General features: G+C 46.5%; 2 protein-coding genes across 2 annotated transcripts; one reads left to right on the forward strand and one right to left on the reverse strand.

Moving 5' to 3' along the window:
* The first annotated feature begins 2,123 nt into the window (after positions 1-2,123).
* LOC120712126 (probable small nuclear ribonucleoprotein F) lies at positions 2,124-4,604 on the forward strand. The gene is made up of 5 exons (XM_039997849.1): positions 2,124-2,285; positions 3,527-3,614; positions 3,712-3,749; positions 3,883-3,947; positions 4,290-4,604. Exons 1-5 carry the CDS (start codon positions 2,280-2,282, stop codon positions 4,351-4,353), a joined length of 261 nt encoding a protein of 86 aa, XP_039853783.1. The 5' UTR covers positions 2,124-2,279; the 3' UTR covers positions 4,354-4,604.
* Positions 4,483-5,569, reverse strand: LOC120713355 (fasciclin-like arabinogalactan protein 3). The gene is made up of 2 exons (XM_039999338.1): positions 4,910-5,569; positions 4,483-4,695 (listed from the first exon to the last, which is right to left on the reverse strand). Exons 1-2 carry the CDS (start codon positions 5,567-5,569, stop codon positions 4,483-4,485), a joined length of 873 nt encoding a protein of 290 aa, XP_039855272.1.
* Between the last annotated feature and the right edge of the window lie 4,671 nt (positions 5,570-10,240).

The raw sequence follows: 10,240 nt of genomic DNA on the forward strand, positions 1-10,240 counted from the left end.
ATTATGAATATTTTACGTGATACCATTTGTAGGGGTGGGTCATGCCATCACTCGCAACTAAAAATTATTTTAGCAGCGGCGACGCCATCACCCACCCCTACAAATGGTGTTCATTTTCAGGGACGGGTAATACCATCACCCGCCCCTAGAAATATATTTTTAAGAGTGGGTCAACTGCTACAATAGTTCCTCTCTCTTTATATGAATGGGCTACCTTTTGTTCCACTCCTGGAAAATGGGGCATTTCTACAAATTATTTTTGTAGTAGTTTCTGGTACAAAATTTTCTAAATCCAAGCTTGAAATACCCGAATATGCTCCAGAAAGACTTTATCTTTGTCTGGTATTGACTTCCACAAACCCGAATTTAATTCGGAAAATTGGGGTATAAGCTCCGGTACCCTAATTTTTCAAAATACCCCAAATCAACAAGAAAGTCCAATATTTAGCCCATCCAAGCCTGGTATCGCAGTAGCCCACAACCTAACCTCCATATCCCTTAGACTGATTCCCCTCCCGGCCTTCCCTTCCCACGTGTGGCTATATATCGCCCTTGCTACAATTCATCAACCTATCTCCCTAACGAGGATTCATACCGTACCGGCGTAATAAATTGGCCTAATAAAATTTCTTGATCCACCAGAGGATGGTGCACCACCATGCATACAGCTGGAAAAACGAGGTGGGTGCACATGTGCAAACAACACATATTCTTTGTTCATATTTATAGACTAATTTATTCAGTTGTATTGACACATTTATTCGCAATATTCAATTTCTATTGTTTATCTTATACAATCAAATGTTCCAAATGTGATACACTATTATCTTTGCCCTATGTTTAACCCTTTTTGTTTGTAGAAAATAATTATGTGTTCACTATTTTCAAATATTTGTCCTGAGTAGTTGAAATTGATTATTCCGAATTAAAAAAGTACGTTTAAAAATATTCACCCAAACATAAGCAAACATGGTCTTGTTTTGAAGTTTTTATTGCAAGAAACACAATAAGGTGAATTTAATTTTGATATATGGTTTAAGAATTATAGATCTTTTAGTTGGAAACTAAATTGCATGTAGGTGATGTCATCAATTTGTTTCCATCTTCATGCATGCATCTCTTATTCTATTTTCCCATGCGAGAGTATTACTCACACTACTACTTTAGCCAGTTAAGTCCGTATTGTTGGTTAATTAAATAGAATGTGATTCTAGTTTGTTGGGCAGTAGCCTATTTAATCGTGTGCGGAAAAAAATACTCTTTAGATGGCTGCAGGTTTTGTCGTCATTGGTCATATATAACCGCACTCTCCCTTCCCCCGACCCCAACTCCCTCCGCCACACCCCTAGTGTGTGGTGCCGCCACACTAGGTGCCACTCACGCACTCTGACCGCTCAGTGCGCATGCCTGCCACGCCACAACGTAGACTCGCTGAGTCCCGGCGCCGGCTTCCCCGCACGTCTTTTAGCGGCTCATCCCCGCCGCATAGCACCACCCGCTGCAGCTTGCCGTCACCCGCCCATGGCGATGGCATGTTGCCTGTTGGGGAGCGACGAGAGAGACGGGCAGTTCTTCAATTATTTTGGGAAATCGCGAACCCAAATATGATATTTTGGGGGTTTTAATTTGTTGGGTTAAGTTTGGGTAGCTGTTTTGAAAACACAAATATTAAATATCCAAATTTATGAAAAACACCCGAATGCCCACCCCTCCATCGTGTTTTGTTGGGCATTGTTCAGGGTCATGGGCGTTACCCTGAGCAAAACTGTGGCAGCAAGGATTCCGTGTTTTGTGCTTAAAACTGACCCAACAAACCAGTCCACATATGTGATCCAATCAAATTTGTCATTGGAATATTTTTTTGTTGTGGAACAATTTTTCAATTGTTCCAGCAACAAAAAAATGTTCAATTTTTCAATTGTTCCAGCAACAAAAAAATGTTCCGCAATAAAGAAAAAATATTTCGACTTGTATGGTGATTTGACCGTAAGTCACACGTGTAACTCATAACATTTGCCATTTTCCCTTTAGAAGAAGGGATTTTTAGAAAAGAAAAGATTTATAAAAAACGAAAGGCAATACTAAGGCCCCTTGTGAGATTCTAAAAGCTGGCGAAGGCCCATAAGGTCCAGCCTACGAAGCTTTCCGTTGCGGTTTTTCCCTGCTTCCCTAAGCCCCGCTTCGGCTGCCCCCTCTACTCGCCGAGTCGTCCGCCGTCGCCGCCTCCCTCGCCCTCCCCTCGACCTCGTGCCCGCGGCGGCCGCTGCTCGTCTGCTCCGATGGCTGTAAGCTCCCGTGACTCCCCTCGCCTCTCTCTCTCGATCTCTCTTTCTAGGCGGTTTGCATACTAGATCTGTTCGTGCTACTGATTAGTGTCGTCGGGTAGTTTGGCGTCGTTGACTGTTCTTGCACCCGTTTAGTTTGATGTTCGTGCGTCCGATGTTGGTCCAGGTGTTCCGTGTTTGTGGGAATCGCGTAGCCGAAGTGGAGAGGGCATTGAGAGTTGAGGCACCTAGGTAGGCGAGGTCCAGCAAGATAGATGCTAGATAGACGAGGCCTATAGTTTGGGATATTTGAAGGAATCAGCTGTATTTGGATGAGGGTAAATTGTTAAAGAGTAACTTGATGCCGCACCAGAGTATTGGCATCAGAAGTTCAGAGATTACAAAGAGAAATTAATTCCGAATCTTGTAATGCTGGGAGGCATGCCCTTATGCTTGGAACTCATTGACATAGAATAAGTTCCCTTTCTTCAATGGAGTGTTCCTTTTCTCTTTAATGGTTATTATGTACTTCCATGTAGCTAATATCCTTGGTTGATTTCTGGATGGATTTTTCTGTGTTTTAACTCAGCACTATACTGTTGTATCGAAGTTACCAATGCACCTGCTTCTGATATTAGTCTTTTTAACCTCTCAAAAGTTCAGGCCATTCATTTCACTTTGCCAGTACCATGGTATTTTTTTTTATCACATTTGCGATTGCTTCTGCTAGCTCAGTCCAAAGGTGCATCTACATTTATCTGTGCATATACACAGACACACAGTTGATTACTGCTTTGCAATTCAGTTAATGAAATTTATTGTGATCTAACATCTGGTGAAAAGCATTTATTCCAATGAGCTATAAGCAGCAAGCTGCTAAGCCCAATTACTAGTAGCCTTGTAGTTGCAGAATAATTTGAAAAACACTAAGATAATTTACTAGATAAAAAGATAACTTCATCTGATTCATTGTTGACTTGTCTATATATCTTTGCTGTGATATTTAAGTTTTAGTGGATGATTAGTCTGATCTCAGTTAAGGCTGAGCCATTGGGTTCATCATGCAGGCCTGTTAGATGTGATCTGATTGCACCAGCCTGATCCGGTGCTTTAAATACCATGCCATCATTAACATAATGGAATCATTTATATTGAACTAAAGAAGTCCACAGAATGAATTAAAAGTTTTTTTTGTATATTTGCCTGCCACAATAAAGCATTACATTGCGGTACACTTACTAATGGATTCTTGCTTTGTGCAGACTGTGCCAGTCAACCCTAAACCTTTCTTGAACAACCTAACAGGGAAGCCTGTAATTGTCAAACTTAAGTGGGGTATGGAGTACAAAGGTATTGAGTTTTTTCAGATTTCAACTGTTACATTTTTATTTTCTAGACACTGTCCTGCCCATAACAATATTTATAAGCCTTTATATAACGTTCTCAGGTTATCTTGTTTCTGTTGACTCCTACATGAATCTTCAGGTACTAATTCGACAATTTGGCTGTCTGACTATTAGATCTACCATCTGTTGATTTTTTTTTTCAAATAGCTAAATATCTATTGGATATGAAGTGACATATAAAATTAATTACTACCTCTCTCTAATGCATGCAGCTTGCTAACACAGAGGAGTACATTGATGGGCAATTCTCTGGGAACTTGGGAGAGATTTTGATCAGGTAGCCTTTTTTTATCCTTTGCTTTGAGTATCTACCAAGTAGTGTTGCCTTGTAAATCTAGGTAACCCAGATGCTTTCATCCTGCTTCCGTAATCTGACTTGACTACTGATCCTAAGGGTAGTGTGGATCTGCAGAATTTATCTTTCAAGGAAAAAGCTAGGGATCCTTTAAAACCATAATTCGTTTGTGAACTTTTTAGAACTGGAATAATGGGTCAATAGTTAGGAATCTGTAGTGCATCTCATGCCCATCCTTTGACTTTTGATATTGATTTAAAACTCTTCTGCATTGCTTATTCAGTTTGCACCTGTATGATATATTTATGCTTGTTCAATCAACAGGTGCAACAATGTTTTGTACCTCCGAGGTGTTCCAGAGGATGCTGAGATAGAGGATGCGGAGTGAGAAGACTTGAACCATGTTTAGATTGATTGATGTAAGGACGTGTGTTTGGGTGTGCCGGGGACAACCTATTCTGCCGAATCCTAGCTTTGAACTTTATGATTGATGAAGTGTATCCTGCTTTCAGTTAGGCTATACTGTCATGAACATTTGAAGTTTGAACTGAAAGCTAGGACTAGAGATGATGTTCAAACTTTCAGTTATGAGTATTCTGTCATTCTGCTGAATCTGAGAAGCATCAGATTTCCTGACCACCTGCTCATTTGTCTGCTCATTTGGTCGGATACGTACTCCGACCAAATGAAAATGAAATGAAATTGCATGTTGCAGATTATGGAAAACTGGCTACAGATCAAGAAACGAAAATGATAAAATGGGTCTAACTAGTTGATCCAAGCACACCAGACAGAGTACACGACCCACGGCCGTCTTTCTGCATTCTGCCGCTTGCTAGTTGCTACCCCTATTATACATACAAATGCAAATGCAGACATGTCATCCCGAGGGCCACGGCGGCGATACTCCAGCTCGCCGCACTGCGTCCGGCGGCCGATGGTACCTTCGCCGCAAGACCACCGTGCACGCTAGGGATCGGAATGACTCCCGTCTCCTCCGGCACCGGCGCGGGAGTATCGACGAGGTTTGGCGTAGGCACCGGCTTGATCGGGCTCGGAACCAGCGGCCCGGACCCGAAGAAGGGCGCCGGCGCCGGCACTGGCGCCAGCGCAGGCTCCTTGTGCGGAGGCGCCGCCATGTGCCTGCTCGCCCTCGGCGGGAACGCCCGCGGGACTCTGATGCCCGGCGGGACGACGAAGCCGCTCACCTGGAGCACCGACACGCTGTACGGCTTGGCGGTGATCTGCTTCTCGACCGTGGCGTTCCTCCCGAGCCCCCCCGGCGCGGCGGAGGAGAGCATGGCGCGGCCGGCGTCCCCGGTGTAGACGCGGAGGAACCCCACGCCGCGCGGCGGCGCGCGCAGGACCTGCAGCAGCGTGGTGACCACGGAGCCTTCGCCCTTGCGGTCGTGCTGCAGCGCGCCCAGCCTGGGCTTGTCGATGTAGTCGAGCACAACGTGGAGCGCGAGGAGGTCCGCCAGCAGGGACCGCGGGACGCGCAGCGTGCCGCCGAACGCCACGGCGGCGGCGGTGTTGTTGAGCGCGAGCACGGTGACCTTGTCGCGGCTGCTGATGGCGAGCGCGACGTTGGTCTCGGTGAGCATGCTGCTGAAGGAGCTGAACTCCGGGAAGCCGGCGAGGACCTTGGTGATGTCGATGGTGCCCGCCCCCGCCCCGAAGCCGGCGCCGAGGCCGGGCGGCGCGGGGAGGAGGACGGCGAGCGTGGCGAGGAGCAGCGGCGGCAGCTTGCTGGGAGCCATGCGGCCGGGCATGCAGGTGCGAGCGCAATGGAGGTTCAGGGTGGGGAAGTGATCGAGCTCGCCGGCCGGGGGCATTTATAGCGTGCGTGTATGTGAGGTGATCGAAGCGGCCGGATTGAGGATTTGAGGTGGCGGAATGGGAGTGATGCAGGGCGCCTGGACAGTTGGGTGTCTGACCAGTTCATGCGGTGGACACGGATCACAAAGGGACCTGGAGCGAGTAATCTGTGGCTTATGTCTTGTGGAAAGACCGCTCAGGATGCAGCTCCATTTTCTGAATCTGGGGTCTTAAATATATTATCTGTGATCAAGTTACGCATGTATTGGCTGCAATTTGTTGTAAATGCCACTTGTTTCACCGAAAGGCATCACGATTTCGGTGGCCAGCGATTTGACTGTGTCCATTGTTTAATGGAATGAAACTATATATTTCGCCACATGCATGTTCATGCCGCGTCAAATGTGAGCATCTTTGGTTGAGTTAGCATGCATGTCGGCCCTGTCTTATTTACCCCTTGTTTTGCGAAACTAGAAGTTAACTCAATGGATTACGAGATGATGTTCCTTTGTGTTGCTTGAAAAGGAATGGACAAAGATAATAAATCATAATAAGATCTGTTGTTTCTTCATAATTTTTTTGTAAAAACAGTGGGATTAAAATTAATGTGATTGTAAGAACCGAAAGGGTGCCTAGCCGGATTGGTTAGGTGGCCTTAGTAGCACTCCATAGGTCCTGAGTTCGACTTCCGGTGGGAGTGAATTTCAGGCTGAGGTTAAAAAAATCCCCTCGCCTGCCTACATGCTAAAGCACAAAGAAATAGGCCCCGGCTCACTCGGCCCGCTCTCACACAGGTTATAGTGTGGGTTACGGCGCGCCCCTGTGTAAGGGTGGGCGGGGGTTCGGGGGTTTTCTCGACCTGTGTGAGAGGTCTTCTTCTTACGTTAATGTCCGGGGGCGGCTTGCCCCTCGTATGTCGAGTTTTTTTAAGAACTGAATATACCAAGATGTTTGATTCACAGAAAATGCGCCAAACTTGTTTTCTTTCCAACCTGAAATGCATTTGATGATGGTTAAATTAATCAAATAGCTAGGTTAATGAATATCTATCTGGTCCTTTTCATATATAATGGATAATAATATGATGGGATTTTAGCGTTCTTGCCCCTGTTTCAAACTCGAATGGTGATTTTGTCCTCATTTTTTCAACTGTGTGATTTTTCACTTTTTGAAAATAAGCACCGTTCACTCTTGGTTTAACTGTGTTAGTTGGATACCCACTAAAAAATAAAAATAAAGTGGAGAAAAATTCTAAACTGTGGGAAAAGACCTTACTACCCTTGACCCTATCCAATAGCTCTCTCATTTCTCATCCCCAAACTACGTTCCCAGACTTCCTCTCAACCCCAGCGCAGGTGGCAGCGCTACAGCAGAGCAGGCGAGCGGGTGGCGGCGCCAGCGGCACAGGAGAGGGGGGCTCCCGCGCGAGCGCGCGGGCGAACGGGGGCGTGCAGGCGGGAGCGCGTGAGCTGGTGGGAGTGGCCACGCGCGCCCTGGCGCGGGCACACGTTGAGTGCCGGCATGGCCGCTCAGGCACGCGGCTGCCTCTGCCTCGTCACGGGCTCTGCTTTGCTCAAGCATTGAGTACCTATACTAAAGTGCCAAGAACTGGCGCGCTCTCAGGGCCTTGCTACTGTTTGCGGGCCCCACGCGGGGCCCGTGCACTGTTCACGCGGGTCCCACAAACTATTCACATGGGGCCCACGTACTATTTAGGCGGGACCCACGTGGGACCCACGTACTATTCAGGCGGGCCCGCGTGGGACCCATGTACTATTCATGCGGGACCCACGTGGGGTCCACGATTCTATTAAGTTAGTCTTTTTATCTTAAAAAATATTTTTCTTCACAATACAAAATATATTTAACTACTTTCTACATAAAAAAATAATAACTAAACTTTGTATACTACATTTACATGTGGTAGTTGTACTACTTCTTGGGCTTCGATTTCCCTCCGTAAACCCACAAAATATAATTAAATTGTTCATTCATTTCTAATCTTACTTTTTTTCCTACTAAAATAATTAAACTATACCTACTGACACAAAAAAAATATTCCTAAGGAAAAATTACCTGTACCTATATACTACAATGCTTGAAATTTGCGCGCTCTCAGACACAAAACTACTATGCCCGCTTTACTGTAATTTTTATATCTAACCCAATACATCGATACGATGTTGCTTCGAACATAATAACGAATAATATCTTTCTATTAATATTTTAGGTCCACGTTTTTGGCCTGACTAGTCTCTCTAACTCTCTCCTTGCTTTGAATGTGTTCGGGTAATTTGAATGTCTTAGGTGAAAAACCAATATGTTGTGAAAAGCCAATCTCTCTCCTTGCTTTATCAGAAGTAACAAAAATTCCATTGCCACCACAGCTAAATGATAGCTTTTTTTTCCACACTGCAAGCTCTTGTTGGGATAAGACAATTGAATTTGCTTGAGAAAATTCTTTTTAAATCTATCAAAATGTTGTCATTTCTTCTATTCAAAATAGGGTAAGAGTAAAATCACAAAGTTCACATAATAGTAGGGGCAAATTTGCAAGGACAATTTAGTATTTTTATAGCAATTTTAACACTGTTAACTGTTTTTTTAATGGTCACGGCCGGGGGAGTACCCCGCCTGAATTGTATTCAACTAGTGTGGCAAATCACATATCAAAAGCCTTATTTTTAAGAAAAATGAGACAAAACCCTTTGCCTGGTTAATTTAGGAAAATCGAGCTAAAACCTCAACAACAACCTAGCTAAACTAGGTCTGAACCAATACGAAGCCCAAGCAAAAGGTCTATTTGTGGCATAACCACAAGTAGAAAAACACTACACCCCAACATAAGGGTGGAATTGTAGCATAACCACTAAAAAAGCAACAACATAGAAGTTGGAGAGCCAGGGTAGTCATTTGCGTTGTCTTCCGACGATGAACAGAGTTCGCTGCAAGCCTAGTCGTCCTGTGATGCTGGTGCTGCAAGCGCCCTCCTTCGACGCAGCCCACGACCCATGACAGTCACCGCGGAGCGCTGCAAGCAGCCAGCTCGGCAATGATGAGACAACCCCTAGCCATCGCCCAACCGCCGCTGGAGGTCGAGTTGGGTCTCAAGAGACAACGCCTCCAAGAAGGGAACGATGCCAGTGGCGCCGTCGTCGCTCATCCAGGCGTGGATACAGTTTTCACCTAAAGAACCATGTGTATAGTAGGGATAGAACTCAAGATGACGCACTAGGCCGCCGCCGCCATCGGCACCAGCAAAGTCGCCAGCAAAGGCATTCGCCAAAGCATCCCACTGCGCGTACTCCACAATCGCCATCCCTGGCGACCCAAGCGCATCCGCTGCATGGTAGACATCGAGCAGCAAGACGTCATCCGAAGGGCGGGGGGAGTGGAGGCGACTAGGCCGGCCGAGCAGGAGGCCGTGGAGGGCCATCGCCTAGCTTGCACCCCACGCTGCTCTCCACACAGAGGACTGTGGCAGCACTTGCGCCGTGGCCCTTCCTTGACGCTCACCGCCATGAGTAGCCGGGGACGGGGGCGCCGTAGCCTTTTCGCGGAGATCTGCCCTCGGGAGTGCCAGATCCGGTCACTAGGACACTAGATCCGCCGCACGAGCCACCGCCTCACCTCCATGCCCGGCGCCGGCACCGACACGCGTCGGTGATGAGAGAGGATGAGAGAAGCTCCGCCGTCGGCACGTTAACTGATTTTTATGGAACAGGGGCAAATGCTCCCTTCGTTTTCAAAAAGCAGGGCCAAATCACCATTTCACTTTGAAACAGGGGCAAGAACGCCATGTGATATGTGTTAGCCATCATATATGAAGTTTTAGTAAATAAAGATGAAGCTGCATTTTATGAATGTTATTCAGAAGAGGCAATTCCAACATGCTAATTAATCTATGAGCACCTAAATGCTGGCATGGCACGGATGACATGTCAGCGTAGGGATAATTTTGACCCAGCCAAGAAACTAAGAACTTACTTGGATTCCCTATTTGATACTTGAGGAACCAAAATTGAACTCGGGGCAAACTTGTAGGATGAGTTTTCATATATTCCACCTGATTTGTTAAATTTTACCAAGCATACATGTGGTAAATATCAATGCTGCTCCCATTCTTTTTGCATTGGTTTTACCAAGCATACTTTCAGCAGCAATGTCCTTCACCGAAAAGCCGTCCACTAAACCCGGCTAGTTCTCCGCTCCTTAATATAGGCATCGATCTCCTCCGCAGCAGCGACCACCGCACACGCCGGCCGGGGCGCAGGCCACCACCCATCACTCCCCCTCATATACTTCCCCCTCTCGCCTCCATACTTGGTTTACAAACCATCATCGCCCGCAGCTCGGCGCGTGTGGCGGGCGCCGGCCGAGTGATCGATCGATCGCCATGGGCACGTAATTAATTAAGAAGCTCGATCGTCGGGAGGAGGAGGGATCGAAGACGCACG

This window comes from Panicum virgatum, chromosome 6K, assembly GCF_016808335.1.
Source record: "Panicum virgatum strain AP13 chromosome 6K, P.virgatum_v5, whole genome shotgun sequence".
NCBI classification, from domain to species: Eukaryota; Viridiplantae; Streptophyta; class Magnoliopsida; order Poales; family Poaceae; genus Panicum; species Panicum virgatum.

Coding starts and splice junctions, on each gene's coding strand:
- LOC120712126 (XM_039997849.1), top strand. Junction 3,615..3,711: donor GTGGGGTATGGAGTACAAAG/GTATTGAGTTTT, acceptor TAACGTTCTCAG/GTTATCTTGTTTCTGTTGAC. Junction 3,750..3,882: donor ACTCCTACATGAATCTTCAG/GTACTAATTCGA, acceptor TAATGCATGCAG/CTTGCTAACACAGAGGAGTA.
- LOC120713355 (XM_039999338.1), bottom strand. CDS start 5,569: ATGCTCACCGAGACCAACGTCGCGCTCGCCATCAGCAGCCGCGACAAG. Junction 4,696..4,909: donor ACGGTGGTCTTGCGGCGAAG/GTACCATCGGCC, acceptor CTTGATCTGTAG/CCAGTTTTCCATAATCTGCA.